Source organism: Dermacentor albipictus, chromosome 5, assembly GCF_038994185.2.
Source record: "Dermacentor albipictus isolate Rhodes 1998 colony chromosome 5, USDA_Dalb.pri_finalv2, whole genome shotgun sequence".
NCBI lineage: Eukaryota > Metazoa > Arthropoda > Arachnida > Ixodida > Ixodidae > Dermacentor > Dermacentor albipictus.
The window spans coordinates 103,590,018-103,608,434 of NC_091825.1; the positions used below are offsets into that span (position 1 = coordinate 103,590,018).

Genomic DNA, 18,417 nt, shown 5'->3' on the forward strand with positions numbered 1-18,417 from the left:
ACATGCAAGGACTCATTCAGGAAATGTTAGAGAGACTGTGCAACACCTTTTACGGATTGCGTAAAATGTGTTTGGTATACGCTTATGTGAATATTCGACCGAATGTTATGCTATTTGAGATTTCCTTCGGTTCAAATTTCAGTAATCAAAGTTTTAGAAGTCCCTATACCTACAAATGTACATATTTTGCCATATAAGTCCCCCCCTACACCCCCCCGCCCCCCAATTACAAGACAGAATTTTCTTTTTTAAAAATGCGAATATAGACCGCAAAAATAACTGCATGTGCAACATCTGAATAAATGTAAAAACAGTCTATATTCACAGATGCATGAACTGCCCAGGTTGTATCTTCAGCCAGCAGCTCTTTTCCCCACTTTTCCAGGGAAACTCCCACAAAAGATGGTTTCATGGCAGCTCAATCTGCGCTGCCATGAAACCACACCTCAAGTCGAAATTCACATTTAACCTGCACCCAGATCTTTAAATTTTCTAAACTATCTTGTGCATGTTATACGCACAGAAATATGGTAAATTTTAAAACAATTTGCAGCTTCGGTTTTGGTGGCCAAGTCGCATCAGATAGCTCAAAGCCAAGACAAGGCAAAGATGAATTCGTTTACAGGCACCTGCCGTTTTCTGTCAGGGAGCCTATTAGCACCTCGGCAGCTCTGGGTGACGTGACCTCGACGAGAGCATCACCATGGCTGTGCATGGCTATGACTGAGTCTTGTTTAATGGCATACGATGGGCAAATGTGAAAGGCTCTCACAACCTCATCCACCACAAAATATTATGTAGACTGAAGAAACAGTGAGCAGGAGCTTGTAAATGAATTTTTGGTGGTGTTGTAGTTGCAGGAAATGTCAACTTGCATTTTTGCATGAAAACATCTACTAGTGGCACTTCGAAAACAAAATGAGTCTGGTTTCTTTTTTTTTTTTGTACTAAAGAAGGAATTTTTTTTTAGATTTCAGGGTGTCCTTACATCAACGTTTTATGCAAATCCCACAACTATTCGAACTACAGTGAAACCTCATTACTACGAACACCATATTAATGAACTTTCCAGAAATCCCTTGCTGACTTCTTATAGTTTCGCTGTAAAGATATTGCAGTACTATGAACTTCTGAATACCGAACTTTTCAGAATAACGATCGTTGTTCAGTTTCCCTGTGATGTTAACATCACCTCAGTACTACGAACTAATATTCTGCGATCTAGGGATTCTTAGATTTCCGTGTATCTTTCATGGCAGCCGAAACAGTAGGCTAGCAGACAACAAGGTGCAGAGAGCAGAGGTTGCGGCGCATGGGTTTGAAAAACCCGAGATGGCACCCGAGAAAAAAATGCGGGTGAGCGGAGGCAATGATGCATCAGGTTTTGTGAGCACATGCTTCGCACAGAAAAGTGTTGCCTAGCAACGAAGGCAAGCCATCTTCCTTCTTTCACCCTTCTTTCTGCACTTAGCGCTAAGCTGTACTCTCTCAAGGGCAGCAGAACGTAGCGCCAACCTTTCCGTTCACATCAAACCACTTTTCTTTCGGTGGTCATACTAGCTACGCGTGCAGTGAGATGTAGCCTCCGTACTTGCGCGGGTGCCACACGGTCGCACTTTGCACTTTTCAGATGGTGTCGTTTACATTCACTTATGCTTTACATAGTTCAAGTGTCTGCCTTGAGCGAGACAACTGCGGAGTCTATGGCAAGAAATGTGAAAAACAAACAAAAACCAAGAAACATTGCGCTTTGGAGGCGACATGGAGCTACTTCTATTGGAGCTACCAGTAGTTTTCTCAGCATCAGCATCTATTTTGTGTGCGCCACTCTTATAATATGGTGCTTTGGTGGTGCGTGGCGGCAGAATCTATGAAAAATAACAACAGCATGCGCCGAGAGCCAACAGTGATGTTTTCATGAATAGCTAATATGGCGACAACTTATGAATTGATGGGTTGATAGGTGGTATGGTCAATTTTGGGGCTTTCAATATAACGATCTTTCAGAATAACGAACAATTTACTACGGTTCCCTGAAGTTCATTATATCGAGATTTCACTGCACTATTCACTTTGAAGTTATTCAACCATAATTACTATTCCCTTTGACTACACTTTAAACCAAAAAGTAATATTTGCACAGGCCCCCCCATCTCAAGAATCTATAAATAGAATGATCAGTAATTAAATGCTGCCACTTCTATGCCACTCACAGCCTTCCCCCAGTTTTGCAGCTCCTACACAAAGCAGTGTGCCCCAAGAATATGGAATTATTACCAAATATCACACTGAGCTTTTGTATTGCCATGGCCTAAGGATAGTGTGGCATGACTGTCTCCCACTGCCCATACTCAAGGCCACAAAATCAAATCAATGGTGCTCTTCCATGAAAAAACAAACAAAGTGCCACCTGCCTAGGAGCTGCTAATGCTTCCCATGGGTTCTGAAAATCCTTCCGATTGTGTTGCCTCTTCTAGTCTTCCAGAAGAACCGATACTTTGCCCTGCCCTGTGGTAGCTAACTAGCAGCTAGAAGTACTACTGCGCTGCCACGCTGCCATATGGTGCCCATATGGCAGCATGGCAACACCTACAAAGAAAAAAAAATTGTGGAACACCTTTCCAATTAATGCAAAGCCTTGTTTATGAGTGCGATAGTATATTCACGCTTCACCTTGTTTATTCTTATTTATACGTTACATTCACTATGGCTGCATGCCGTTCCTAGTTATGGAGGTCACAAAATCAGGTTTATCATTTATGATTTTTCTGGGAGAGGAGGAGGAGGAAAAACATTTATTGAAAAAAAAAAGAAAGAAAGGACAAGCAGATATCTTTCTGCTTGCACGGGGAGGCGCCTTTAGTCCAGGGCTCCTGCGGCTCTGGCTGTCTCCCGGGCTCGCCGCATTAGTTGCTGCTGGTTACGAGGGTCTGAACTAATCAGCAAGGCCTCCCACTGCTCACGTGTGGGGTTGAGTATTATGCTTGCCTGCTTGATTCTTTCACAAGTAAGCAATTGCAGTCAACAACCAACTTTTCTGACAGCCAATTTTTCAAACATGCCTGATAATTTGGACACCTTCGCAGCCCTGCCATATACCCAATAGAGCCAATGTATAACATCTGAAATTTTGGACGCTGAAACCCTTCACTGTTCGAATTTCGTCACTTTTCTGCTGCGACTGCACATCCAAAACTGCATTAATCGAAGCCACGGCTGGCGCCACTTTATCTTGCAGCCTCAAACCATTGCTCTCGCGCACCAATCATCTGGCAGCTGTAGTGACTGCAGGAATGTTAAACATAGCTCCTACGTTCTAGCACACCAGCGTTCAGTCCTATCAGACGCTGGGCACATGTGCCTCAAGTTGAGCAGTGAATCTGCTTACGTGAAATTGAAGGACGTCTTACTAAAAATTGTTTTCTCTGCATGTTAGGCTGTGTGTTATGACACGGTTAACATGGAAACTTCAGGCGCTGGTTGCCCTATACATACTGCATAGAGAAAACTCTTCAGTCAAATTTTGAAAATGCTCACTGATACTTTCTCTAAATCACTCATTCTGAAAACTTTTAGGATTGCGCAAATAATCAACAGTCTTGAATATGCCATCAAATATTATGATATTTGCTTCCGTTTGAATTTCAGTAGTAGGCATGTCCAATTTATTCAAAATTAACATATATAAACATGAATATATGTACAACTGAAAGGTTCTATTTTGGAGATAAAGTCATAGAGCCATTAATACACAGTTCTCAACTAAAACAAGCTAAAGAAATCAATTACAGTTGCTGACCAACTTTCTGGACCTTCTCGATTACCCGAAGGTGAGATAATCAAAATGGTGATGTCTGTGGCTTCGACTAATGCTGTTTCGGACCTCTGGTTATGGCAAAAAGTCTGGAAAATAGGATGCTGAAGGTATTTTGCGTCCAAAATTTCAGACGTTCTTATACGCTGACTATGGGTTACATAGCGGTGCCGCAACACTAACAGAAGTCTAAACCCATCATGAACAGAAGTACTCAGTAAGGAATGCCGATCGGAGGCGCCGCTGCGTGATTTGGTGCATTGCTGAGAGCATTGTCAGAGCGCAGTATGTTCGAATTAACCGTTGCAAATGCCCGCACTTTCGATTTACCGGGCGTTTTTGCCCATTTGTATACACATAACTTTGACGGGACCACAGCGTCAATTCGAATAAACCGAATGTTTGAATTAGGCGTGCTCGAATTAATAAGATTTGACTGTATCATTACCTGTCATCAGGTAAAATGAGACTGAGAAATAAAAGGTCATATATGGAGACAGGAAAATGGGGGGAAAATAAACGAAAGTGAATTTAAAACTACAGCAATGCAAACTGACAGGATGGGCAGCAAAAGCTTGCCTTCTGAAACTCATCTTTTCAACAGTGCTATAGCACTAACAAGGGAGTTTGTGCTGATTAATGCAAGAAAGTAGCAAGTATCACCTGATTTGCTGCCACCGGGCAGGTGATAGCATGCAGCATCTAAAAAGACAAGTGCATCTGTGATGGAGGTTCGGACATCACCACAGCCGCCTTCACTGTCGTCAAGGAGGTCCACAGAGAGAAACTCAGGATGGCGCTGCACCTCCTGCAAAGTGTCAACACCCACCCGCCCATCAAAATTGAATCAAATAAAATTACACTGTTTTAACATCTCAAAGCAACGCGCGAGCTATAAGAAAGATGCCGTAGTGGAAGGACCTAGATTAATTTTGACTATCTGGACTTCTTAACAGGGAAGCTAAACAGGACTGCTCAATCAGCTGAGACTGATAAAGTATTCAATAAACTCTATCTTGCTAATTTTGCGGGACTAATAGGTTGATTATCAGAAGAGAAAATTAAAATAAGATTTAGGTCTTTTAAACTGCTTGCTAAATCCTCAGTGCCAGCACATCAGTGTGATGTCGCAACATTCAAAGTGCTTTCTTGTATTTTGCCCGTTGTGGTTCAATAAAGGTTTTTAAAACTTGTACTGCCTTTGGCTCACTTGAATTACAATTTAGTCCGTTTTACCAACAAACAAGTTAACTAACCCTGAGCAGAAGCAATAAACAGTACAGCAGAGACACTTAAGGCGGCTTACTTGTTGGAATACGAAAGCATTATAGTTGCTTTGGAGAAATGTCTTTCTGCTCGTTCCTTGCCCACGCAAGCTCTCACCCGGATTTTAAATGCCCCTCGGTAAGACGAAATGAAAACTTGCCAAGCGTCTCAACGTGCCCGCTTGCCCAAGTGGAGTTCATAATTAGAAAGACCGCTCAGCGGCATTCAATGGGGCAGTAATGCTTCTTATTTTATACACTCATGACGTAGTGCCACCTCCAGCCCACTGACTGTGCCGTCACATGCCCAACGACGCACGCTCTAGGCCAAACGTTTAGTCTGCCAGATGGCGGCAACGTCACATGCATGATAACACATGCACTAGGCACACATTTAGTGAAGTAGAACCATAGAGCTGCCATAGCATTGGGGAAGTGTGCTCGTTTTGCAGACCGGAGACCCGGGTTCAATTCCCACCCATATTGTAATTTATATAATATTCTTTTCAAAGGCATCAATTTACTTTGTTTACAGGAACCTCCCTGAGAAATTTGAAGTCAATTTGAGTTTTTTGTAAAGTCGTTTTACTCGTTGCCATCGGCCATTTTTGGTCCCATCAGTCAGTCACGCTGCTGACTATAACGTCAGATTTTCGCTAAATGGGGCATATAATTCTATCGCATTTTAAAAAATCCACAATGTCTGAACGAGTCAGCGCAGGATCTTCAAGGCGTCATTGCGAGCCATCCTTGCATCTCTTATGGTGCACAGTCAATGACCGATTTTCCAGGTGCCAGATTTTTCAGACATGGTTGATAATTCGTATGCCTTCACAGTACCAGCATGTTACCCGCAAAGTCAATGCGTCTGAAATTTCGGACGCAAAAACTCATCGCCATCCGATTTTCCCGACTTTTTGCCATGACTGCAGATGCGAAACGGCATTGATTGAAGTAACAGACATCACCATTTTGATTATCTTGCCACCTCGAACAGACACTCTCACACAAAGATCCGCTGGCAGCCATAGCCACCATTGTGGTAATGCAAGGCCTAGCCACTTTGCCGTTTGCTACTAAGCTTCTTGCTGTCCGGTGCAGTGCTTTTCATTAAAACAATTCACCGCTATTAGCAATGGTGCCGACTCCACCTTTGTAATCCTCACCAATGGCTTCGAAGGTCAGAAAGCATGAGGCATAGCATAATGCCTGTTCCCGAAAGTCGGCTTCGCCTCAATACAGCAATGTTACGCGGCCAATCATACGCAAAGTATTGCGGTGAAGCATACCAAGAGTAGGAAGGGGGCAAGTGTTACTGGACACGGTACGTATCCCTTAGTTATACACACCTGCACCCGCCGTCTTCTGTTACAGTAGGAGCACTGATACACCTTATAACTGCACTGACAGGCCTTCAGAGCTATTTCAGATGTGCCTTTAGGTATTTGAGCACCTCAAATAACCATTTGTTTCTTATGGACTGCCAAATTTTTCGGACATTTTCGCATCCTCTAGGAAGTCAAAAAAAATCTGACGATTGTATTAAGTCTGCTCTCATGGTGCTTTTTTTCTTCTTTTTTTTACTGTAGAAGCGCTATTTAATAATACAGCTACACTTCTTTTTCTCTTTAGTGTCCCTTTCATGCACGCAGTCCATTAGGTAACAAGCATTTCTGTGTTCTACTGCCAGTGGAATGCAGCCGCCACAGCTGGGAACCAAACACAGCTTCAATGAGCAGCAGGACATGGCCACTGAGCTGCTACAGCAGGCCCAGTTGCCAACGAACACTGCAAGTTCAACTTACTGCCTGTTGGCACCTAAAATTTTCCATGAGCTAAGCAAATAACAAAATGTTTAACAAGTGAAGGTGAGCCCTTCACCGAGCAATGCGAACCAAAAAAAGCTATCTTATAGTAAGCTTTATGAGAAAAAAATTAAATGCGAAGTGCAAATCTTTATGAACATCTAAAATCTTTCACAAACATAACATAGAGGATAACAAAAATCTGAAATCTGCAGAAGAAAAACGACGTTTCCAGAATAATTTTTTTTTGTTATTATTATGGGGTTTTACGTGCCAAAACCACTTTATGATTATGAGGCACGCCATAGTGGGGGACTCCGGAAATTTCGACCACCTGGGCTTCTTTAAAGTGCACCTAAATCTAAGTACACGGGTGTTTTCGCATTTCGCTCCTATCAAATGCGGCCACCGTGGTCGGGATTCGATCCCGTGACCTCGTGCTCAGCAACCCAACACCATAGCCACTGAGCAATCACGGCGGGTTTCCAGAATATGCGAGATTTTACAACACATTTGTGAGCACAGATGCAAAATTAGGCAAAGGTCATGCAACTTCGTTGGTAGATGATCTTTGCAGCAGCTTTAACAATGTTATTTACAACCGTCTTCCAGTCATAAGACTATGAAGCTGCTAGCAGAACAACTTGGGCAGGCACAATCAGATTTTCAAGTGAAAGGACATAAGAAAACCTTCAACTTCTCTTCAAAAGCTACAGCATATGATTGTGCTCTAATGTACAAAGCTGACAATGATCTTTAAACTTATTCTGACTTCATCAATGGAGTATATTTATAGCAGCTACAATAATACTTGAAACAGTCTTCCAATCATCAGACTTTAAAGTTGCCAGCAAAGAGCTTAAGCATGAGCAATTAGATTTTCAAATGAAATGACATATCAAAATCTAGGCTCTTCAAAAGCAACATAATTGACGATTACTATGTGCTATAATGAACAAAGCTGACAGCCATACTTTTATGTATGTCCTCAAACACTGTCGTGTGCTGAAGTTTTGCTGGTAAAAACATGCAAACACAAGTCAAACATGATTTGCTTAATTCCAAGCTTGAAACAGGTGCAATCAATTCTTTATTCTTATCATGCAGAAAGGAGCAGGTGTAAGATGGGGAAACCTACCTTTAGAATTAATTTTCTGTTCAATGTAAGCTTCCCGAATAGAGCATTGTTTTCCCTTTTCCAGCGTCCGTCCTGAAAAAGGGGTAAAAGAAAAAGTGGCACAGCTATCAAACACAGCAACCAAAAGGGTATCCAACTTACATGCTACCCATAAAATGGGTGAACTCATTTTATTGTCCATGAAACTGTGTGAAAGTGGAACTTGGTTGTTACTACACTTATGAATTACAGTATAACCTCATTACAACAACGTTGAAGGGGGAGCCATAATCACTGTTTTATAAATTACTGCATGTACTGCAATACTAATCTCTATGATGATTTCAAGGAGAATTTCACTTACTTCGTTATATCTATTACTTCATCATAATAAGGTTTGACTGTATGTCGCTTATGAACTGGGATGATCAAGTCAAGACAGCCAAGAACAAAAGAAAAAAAGTTACTCTTGTTTTGGGGCCACAGCAGCGTCAGAAGCAGCTCCGAGTGGCTGTCAGTACAGTTATTAGACATCTAGATGCTTGTTTTGTGACCAGAGACGATACTGTGCACGCATCTATAATTAGGGACATGTACTATGTGTTCCGTGGCAGTGGCCCCTTTTTACTCTGCTTTGCCACATAACACAACTGTAAAGCAGCATAGCTAATTTAAGGAAACCGGCCATTATGCAATGCATAACACCCTTGCCTTAAGCACATTCCTCAATGCATGTGTCGATTTGAAGCTGAGTTAGGCCTATACTGCCTACACACAAATGACTTGGATATAAATCTGAGTTCAGCTAGTTACCTTGCACATAATGGCAATTAAGAAGCGACTGTGCTGCATGATGCGTCTATTTCTTTTTCTCACAGTGGTGTTAGGGTAGATTGTCGGGAGATTTATGGCAATGCCTATACAGCCTGGAGGTTCAGTCAAAATTCAGGAGTATCCTGGACAAATCGGGAGAGTTGGCACGTGTGCATTTCACAGTATTTGCCCGATTCTAACATGCGCGAAAATCAAATACGCGCCTACTTTCCATGTGTCCAAAGCAGAAAACTAACCTAGAAATTACATTAAAGCTCCTAAACAAAAATAGAAATTTAACGTGCACTCGATTTTTCAACAAGAAAAATTAGCAAGGGTCTAACATGTTGAACAATGGCTGGTTTCCTAAAGTCAGCTTCGCCGAAGTGCACTAATGTTATGTGGGAGCATATGAACAATGCAAAGGCGATTTTGGTTTCATGTCCGACTGCACTGGCCAAGCAATTTGTGGCCCAATTTTCTTGAAAGAAAAAAGAAGGTGCAAATTGGAATTGGGTAAATACCATAATCAGACATTGTGAGCTACAGTTATTGCTTGAAAATATTCTTAGGGCTGGCCAAAAATAAGCATTTTGGCCGGGAGATACGTTTTCAACGCATTCACTAACCCCAAGCTCCGCCGAGGCAGATGCTGCCACTAAAGGTGTCGCTACTGGGATCACCATAGGGGTTAGGCATGTGCATGCTGATTGTTCCAGCTTGAATTGTGCGGCAAAGGCCAATTTTAGGATCAAAATAACGAACGTTTGCCCAAAGAAATGCATGGGCACCGACCGGGACCTCCAGTCAGGATCGAATTAAAGATTGAGTTTACCAGTCTACTGTAATACAACTGAAACTCGATTTAACAAGTGATGATCATGCTTGAATTATTTTATTAAACCTGGAAGCTTGTAAAATCGAGAAAGGGATTGTTCAGTCCTTTGAAATAAAAAATTGTAATGTAGCGACACCCATAAGCTAGTGCAGCACTGTATTTACCACTAACCCAAGCCTGAACGTCTGAAAAGTTCGCGAGACCAGCTCGAGTTGGTTGTGCGTGAAACCGAAAGAAAAGAAAAAAACACACGCACACTTCGGTGTTCTGGAGAGAACTGTGAATTTAGTATGTTGCAGTGAAAAAACTCGGGATATTCGCCTGCGTGCGCTTCCCCAGCAGTGGGCACAGACACCTCTCAAAGACCACAAGCACATGCAGTGCATCCTCAGTTCCCTCGTAGGCCTCAGAAAACCGCCTCAAGAGATCAGCGACTGCTGAATCCCCTGTTCCATGCATGGGCACAGCGTGCAGCCTCATCCACATAAAGCTAAGGCCGTAACTGGGGCGCCCAGATGTTTTATTGTGATTGCGTTAGAGTGCACACTCGAAAAAAAAAAAAAAACATCCATGTCAAAATTTATTTCCGGAAAAGCTTTGTTAAAGTGAGTTTGGTGGCGAAGCTAGTTTCATTAACTCAGGTTGATGACAACATTGAACCCCATGGGTACATACCAAGGAATGGAAATTTCTTCGTTAGATAAAGAACTTCATAAAATTGGGTTTCGTTTGAGTTTTAACTGTATAAAAAGAAATTAAGGGAATTTAATATTTTATACTCCTTGAATATGACCCATTAGAAGCATTTAGTAGAATGCAGTGAGGATAAAAGCAAAATTCTTTTTTCTTTACAAGATACAAGAGATACAGCAGAACCTCGTTGACATGATCCCGTTACGTACAATTTCCCAGTGGCAACGTTCGCGATCGAGAACACAAAAATGACCCAAGAGGGCTACAATTATTTTTTTTTACGAGTTCACACACTCGGAGAAAACCATCTTTTGGCACCAATGTTCAGTACATCGCGAAACTGCCATAGTATGATACGTTTTCTATCCATTAGATGCCATGTAAACAAGAAAATGTGCGAGGCACATGCGACTGAGAACAGTAGCCACCTGCCATGGCAGCTTCCCCGCAATACTTGCCCGCCCATCTCACATGAAAACGCCGGCACACACTCAGTTTCTTTTTCAGGTACCACCAAATCTTCCAGGTCATTGCACGCAGCATTCACAGCTATCAATGCTACTCTATTGCGCTAAGCATCTTCACCTGTTTCACAGTGTGTGGTGCCATTAGAAGCATGCTGCACAATTTTAATAGAAAATAACCAAAATATGTCACCGCTCCCTGCTGCATACTGCAATCGCATTGTATGATTTCCCACCGCTAGATCCCATCTAAATAAGAAAAGGCTCGAGGCGTGCACAACCAAGAATAGCAGTTGCTCACTGCATTAGCTTCCCCACAATACTCGCTCGTCCATCGCATGAAAAAGCCAGCACATTTGTCCTGCCTATTCTTTTCGTCTGTCCTCTTTCTTTGGCGCTGTATAGTTATTTCATTGCGTCTTAAAAACTCGCCCAAGCTTCCGTGCTTTTAAGGATAATTCTTAATACCGTACCAGCAAGTCTCCTCCCGGGTCACCGCAATCACAGCTATTGCAGCCAATCGTATTGTTATAAGCATCTTCACCTATCTGTTTTATATCACGTAGGATGTGGTTCTGTTAAAAGCATACTACATGCTTTTAGTAGGCGATAACCCAAATGCGTTGCCGTTCCCTGCTGCAGGCGGCGCAATGTGGGTATTGCATTTCACTCCAGCGGCATCGTATTCCAATGTTGCCCATCGGCTCGATTTCGTTTAGGTTTCCCATTCTGGTCTTAATACACTATGGAATAGGAAAACTAAACGTGTCTCTGGTCACCAGAGCTGCACCAGCTTGATGCACGTCGGTGTATTGTGACGCAGCGATTAGTGCAATGCTTTACATTGTGTAGATGTCAACTAATGTTGAGTGTCAAATTTTTGAGTTACTTCGGATTGTGCGTTCTCCCGGTTTGTACATTTTTTTCAGCATTCTTTTCCAAAATGTATGAACGAGGTTCTGCTTTATCCTGCAGGAAGTCTTTTTGTTAGTTTAGTTAGTGTTTGCTTAATGACACATTGAGGAGCGAAGGTACAATCGCAAAGACACAGACACATGTGATGTGTCTTCTTTGTGACTGTGCCTTCACACTACAGTATGTTTTTAAGTTGAGAGAAGACGAGGAAGAGTGTTGATTACTTGGTTAGCACTTGGGTAATTTGGCTTAATTTAAACCACGATATATGAATTTCGTAATTTTAGATGTCTTTAATGTGACCCATTAAAACTAACTTGGAGCATAAGGCCACAATGCAACTTTTCCACACTTGTATGCAATGTGACAGTGAAGTAGCGGTAGAGTGTTGGCTTCAGAGTTGTGGGCATTTGGTTCGAACTCATGGAAGTTAGTAAACCCTTTTTCTTATTTCATTTTTGAGGCTGCGAGCGTGATGTTGCAAAGAACCGCGCGCGACGCTACATGGAATCGTGTATCTTAACCCTCACACAGTAAAAGCATAAGAGTTAAGCGCAGTAAAAGGCTACTCACATTTTTAGGCACCACGTTGTAGAGAGCGCACCTGATCGCCAAATGACCCAGCCTGTCAAAACGAGGGGACATGCGCCGCAACCTGCAATCAAGTTAGATGTTATGATAACTATGCCACCCTAATATATTGCAACAAAGAGGAAAAGCCGCAACCAACAGTGTTAACACCGTCATCTGTTCTTGCTGAAATAGCGGCTCCACTGCTCTCAAAATTTTCATGTAGATAGCCTTTCACGGTGCACTTCACTTAAAGGGCCCCTCACCAGGCCCCATAGCAAATTTTGGTTATACACTGAAAGTTGTTAGGTGTCCTCTAGGGAGCATCTTGCCGCAAAAAATTTTCAAATCGGCTTATTATTAGCCAAGATAGAAATATTTCAGTGCCGTGAGCCCATGATTTCAGGAGGCGAACTCCACTGCACAGCGAGACACTCTCTCCACTCGCCCCATCTAGCCTTCGCAAGCGAAATTCCTTCCCTGCGTTCTCCCATACTGGACCTCGAGGATCGCATTATGCATACGTCACGGGCCCTGCCTTCATTTTTTTGTCTCCTCGCTTTCTTTTTTTTTCGGCGCTGCGCACTAGCTGTTGTGACTGTCTGGTTTCACCCAGTGCACAATTTTGCGTGTTGTGCACAAGGACACATGAGTAGCGGTATAATTCAGTGCTACACGAATACTGAGGCAGAACAAGCGGATCACAGAGCATGATCATGCACTGGAACACGGTAGAGAATGGCATAGTTTCAACACCTGTGCACATGACTGCATGACCCTGCGAACAAGCAGACGAAGTGGAAGTATCTCTCTCTTGCTTCGGTGGGAAGAAAAAAAAAAAGAAAACAACAACATTCCGTTTGTGTGTTTTATCATTTCTCTAAACTTCAATTCGTCAATCCAAGCAACAGATCACACAAATAACAGATGTTGCCTTGAATAATTATTGAAGCCGCATGTTGCCACAAGCGACGCCACACTGCGGACCCAAGTACATAGGCACAGGGATACAAGTAAGTCACCGTCCGGCTTAGAGCACGGTCGCCGCGAGGGAAAGAGAAAACGGCATGAGGACTGAAATTTCTTACCTTTCCGCGGCGCATAGCAATGTAAGTCTTTGCAAACACGATCGTTGGCACGCATTGTATGCTTCGCACTAGTAAGCTCAAGATGGCCAGACCTGGCGAGGGGCCTTCTAATAGAGCTGAACTTCATTATAATGATGCCACATCTGACACGAGAATATTTTCGTTATAAGCATACAGCCATTGCATGCTGATGGCAGCCAAGAAAAAAATTTAATTTACTTTGTTATACCCAATAATTCATTATAACCATATTTGTTAGGTTGAAGTCAGACTCTCTCTCTTGGAAGGCCAAGACTCCACCGGTCTACGTGGTTCCTTGTCGCCACACTTTGGTGACCCAGACGTCATCCTCCCAAAGACAGCCATGGACCAGACCAATGCTATGAGTGCTGAAGGCCAGAGCCCTTCTGAGGAATGCGGTGAGCTCTCCCGTTTAGCCATCACCATCCGCCTCCCCACAGTACTAGGACCAGCATCCCTCAGTGTGGTTTCTTCAAGCCGAATCACAATTCCAAGTCACTGGTATCCGCTCTCAAGCCTCAAAGTTTCATTACACTGTTGCAGCACTCTCACCCACCACCACTGATGAAGTAGCGCATTTGTTGAACACCCCACTGTCTACCGCCGCCTATGACAATCTCAAGGCAGCCCTGCTACAGCGCACAGCACCTTCACAGCGTTCTCGCATCCAGCAGCTTTTGTACACTGAAGAACACGATGACCAATGCTCTAGTCAACTTCTTTGCCAAATGAGGCAGCTGCTTGGAGACAACATGAGATCCATTGATGACACACTGAAGTGTGAATTGTTTTTGCAATGACTCCCAGATACTGTGCAGATGGCTGTGGCAAAAACTTCTGCCATGGATCTTATCATACTTGCCGCATTGGCCAACAAAGTCATGGAAATAGCCACCCCAACCATCGCAGCCATGACATTGTTTGCGGATGACAATACAACTGCCCTGCAAATCCTTCTTTGCTCTTCAGCAGCGCAATCTCTGCTAGATGGCTGTGGCAAAAACTTCTGCCATGGATCTTATCAAACTTGCCGCATTGGCCAACAGTCATGGAAGTAGCCACTCCAACCATCGCAGCCATGACATTGTTTTCGGATGACAATACAACCGCCCTGCAAACCCTTCTCTGCTCTTCAGCAGCGCAATCTCTGCTCAGCTCCTTGTGTGAGTGCATGGAACGCATCATCTGTGCAGCGGAACATCGCCGCATGTCATCTGCCCACGCAGCCGCAGTTCCAGCAAATCAAGACACACAGGAACCCGCCATGAAACACCACCTACAATGTCTGGCATTTGCTACTACAGTCGAACCCACTTATGATACCGGTTTTAACAATATATCAGCTATAACAATGAGAAGCTGCTGCACCGTCAACTTTTGTATGTTTTGCATGGTGAAATAACCTGCATACTACAATGCCCCATTGCCGCATTATTATTGGTTAAAGTGATGAAGTCTGGCTGCTCTGTGTCCGACCTGAAAGGTAGTGAAATGCGAAATCCTTGAAAACAAAAATAAAGAAAACGAGAAATTCGAGCCGCTGCACTATGGCCCACTGCTCGAATAGCCGCCGCGAGCACCTCTCTCCCGTGGCCCTTCCACCCCTCCGCACACGAATGGGCTGTGCCCATATTGCTACACCACGCCACCCTCCGAAACACGAATGGACCATGCCAGCTGCGCTGCTCCCATTTTGCTCGCTCGCTTTGGCTCCTCATTCAGTGCGGTTCTCCAAACAGCATAATTGCCCGTGTTTGTCTTGGTTGCGTCGAAATCGTTCCTGGCCACGTGGTTTCTCAGCCACTTTTGACTCGCCGCCGAAATGGAAGATGACCGACCCACCTGCTGATAATCGGCAATGCACGACTTTGCCAGTGAAAAGAAAGCGCACAGTTACAAATTTGGAGAGTAAGTGCTCCTGACCAACGAGGCGATCATTGCAAACATGCTTGCATCGGATAGTGACGGCAACAACAGCAGTGATGACACGGTAGGGCAAGCTGCCTCAACGTTGTCCTCACAGGAGGCTCAGCAGATGATTCCGTCCTCCCTCCGGGGCTTTGTTTTCGCGAGGAACCTTCCGCTGCACTACGCGGAGCACCTGGATACCTTGGCGAAGGATGTCGACAAGACTGACCGACATAGCGTTTTCTCATGCAATGCAGTGCGACATCCGTGGCGAGATGCTTGTGGCAATCTCGCCTCAGCGCTTCTTTTGGATTTCTCAAGCTGGCAGACTGTTGCGGCAACCTCCTCGCATTTTTTAAAAGGCCCCTTTTGAGCCAACCAAAGTGCTGCCTTGGTGGTGCTTGCATATCGCTTGCCACCTGTGACCTCTCTTTGCAGTTATAGCAGTGCCATTCTTTAACGCGGACAGCCACGGCTTGTTCCACGTGATTGGAGCATGCAAAAAGCAGTTAAACGAGTGAGCACAACCAGCAGCCGGATGGAGAAAGGTAGTGAGGAAGGGCACTGGCCTCCCCGCCTTTGACTTTTTCATGCAACCCGGTTTTAACAATTATCGGTTATAACAATGGAATTTTCGTGGCATTTGAATATTGCTATAAGTGGGTTCGATTGTTCCACTGCTGTTTTGGAAACGACACTCGTCACTGTCGGCGCCCCTGCGCTTGGCAGGAAAAGAGGCCGGCTGACCTCTAACAGTGGCAAGCGATCCAGCTCAACACACAAGTCGCTTTTTCGATGTGATAGAGAAAGTTACAGGACAACAGTTCTTAATCGACACAAGGGCTGACTTAAGCATTATTCCTGCCAAGACTCCGACCGAAATGCAACACTGCGTTGTCTTTGCAAGTTGTCAACGGCATCAGAATTACACCTTTTTGTAATGCTCCGTCATGCTAAACCTTGACCTTAGACAAGCGTTCCACTGGATTTTCCTGGTTGCAGACGTCCGTTGTGCACTCACTGGAGCAGACTTCTTGCACAACTATGGACTCCTTGCCGACGTTCAACGACGCCATCTCATCAACTCCTTTACCCAGCTGTCCGTTCCTGGCATCCCAGCAACAAGCACATCGCGGATCGTGCCTACTTTTGCCATGTTGGACGAACCGTTCGCCAAGCTCCAGTTTCCCACTTTTGATGCACCTGCCGGATTGGATGCAACCAGTCCGACATGACGTGTGCTATCTCATCATCACCTCCAACCCAGCAGCCCGTTTCTAACCTCGGCGTTTGCCCCCAGAGGGCTCTGATCAAATTTCGGAGCCCTCTGTAGCAGCAGCAGCATCGGCATTGCAACAGAATGATACAGACGCTTGCGAGGCAGATGTCGCTGGCATGCGCTGGCACGGGCTAGCTTTTGAGGATATTTAAAAAATGCTACGCTAAGAGATCAGTCGTGTCAGTTTGCTCATTCTCTTCCGAAAGCTGAGACTCCACCAGCCTACGCGGTCGCTCGTCACCACAAGCTGAAAGAATTGTATATGCCTGACAATCCTATTCATGAAACACTGGTTAATTGTGAATTAGTCTGCATGAAACAAGGTGCTGCACCCAAACCCAATTTCGTTCTTACCAATGTGATATATGCGCGAAGCCTGGTGTCTGCACCGGTAAAGAATAAAGGATGCTGAAGATAACCATCCTTCCTAAGAACATTTTCTTTTTGTTTTAAACTAAACAAAATGATGCCTCTTTGTAAATTTTAGTAAGAACAAACCAGTGGTTTAGCTGAAACAGCTTTTTACTCCTGGCTATTTTATTTATGGCATTCAGTATCATTTTACAAGAGCATGACAAACATAAGCACAAAAGTTGTTCTGCTCACCTAGTCAGAGGGACCACCTCAGAGTTGCCGTAGTCTACATAGAACACCTCCACATTGACAGTGCTTTGCCTGAAGCTTGTCCCATCGACAAGGCACATATCACTTGATAGCATGCGCTGCACTCTGCAACGGTACCAGTTGTTGTCCACATGGAATTGCGCCAAAAACAGCCCTCCTGCAACAGATATGACCATCCAAGACGAATGCGCAAATTGCTGCAATGGTAAAGTGCAAAACGAAAGTGTTCATACGGTGCAGTCATGAGGCATAAATTATTGTTGTTGTGACCTGTTATAGAAATCAGCACAAATTCTCATCTTAGTGAACATTACATTCCGATGCTCGACTGTGAAATTAGGCTATTACTAAATGCCATTAAAACCTTTGAGGAGTAGACATATAACCCCCCCCCCACCTTTAAAAAAAATTTTTGTTATCTCATTAAAAGTGCTAAATACACCAAGAATAACCACAATTAATGAAAAGAAAAAAATATTTTGCAGAATCTTTTTCAGCAATAGGGGGAGCAACACCAGGCAGAAAACTGGAAGTTGGCCTCGAAGCCACCTATGGCTTCATTTTTAATTTGTACTGACAGTTCTCTTCGTAGATGAACCATAGGTGAACATTGAGTTTGCTTTACATTATGTGTTGTAGGGATTCCTGGCACGTAATGCTATCTGTTCTTGTACTAAGTATTGATGAACCATAGGTGAACACTGAGTTTGCTTTACATTATGTGTTGTAGGGATTCCTGGCACGTAATGCTATCTGTTCTTGTACTAAGTATTGCTTTCCTGGAATCTTAGTGGATGGCGCTTTACTAACAATGACATCATAAAAGGAGTAAACGCTAAGCTAAAAGGGGAAACAGGGGGCTGCGGGACGAAGGTAGCACACAGGTAGCAGACGTGGCGGTTTGCAGGGGGAGACCCAGCACTTGATTCATAAGTGCCAAGCTGGTGTGGTGAGGCTTTTTATATTTCCCAGCTCTAAACTCCGATTCCTAAAGTTATTTGACCTCATTATCCAAATAAGCACTAAGATTCCTGTTTGCAGTGTCTCCGGAACCCACGTACCTATAAAGCAGAATTGCTGCAGTGTATGATACCACAGCAGCCAGAGAATTTTCATCAGTCTGTCTCCTCTGATAATGCTTTCAAAATAAAACAAGTCGTCCACCAAACTACAATGTACTTCCTTGTCCTGTGTACCTACTCT

At 43.8% G+C, this 18,417-nt stretch overlaps 1 protein-coding gene across 3 annotated transcripts in view; it reads right to left on the minus strand.

Moving 5' to 3' along the window:
* The window catches only part of qin, a 100,182-nt gene that overhangs the window by 37,910 nt on the left and 43,855 nt on the right, over window positions 1-18,417 (minus strand). For all 3 annotated transcript variants that reach the window (XM_070538649.1, XM_065437058.2, XM_070538648.1), the window contains exons 17-20: window positions 17,197-17,371; window positions 12,298-12,379; window positions 8,023-8,094; window positions 4,478-4,622 (exon numbers count right to left, since the gene is read on the minus strand). In XM_070538649.1, the coding sequence (XP_070394750.1) occupies window positions 4,478-4,622; window positions 8,023-8,094; window positions 12,298-12,379; window positions 17,197-17,371 (474 nt within the window). The remainder of the gene's footprint in view (window positions 1-4,477; window positions 4,623-8,022; window positions 8,095-12,297; window positions 12,380-17,196; window positions 17,372-18,417) is intronic.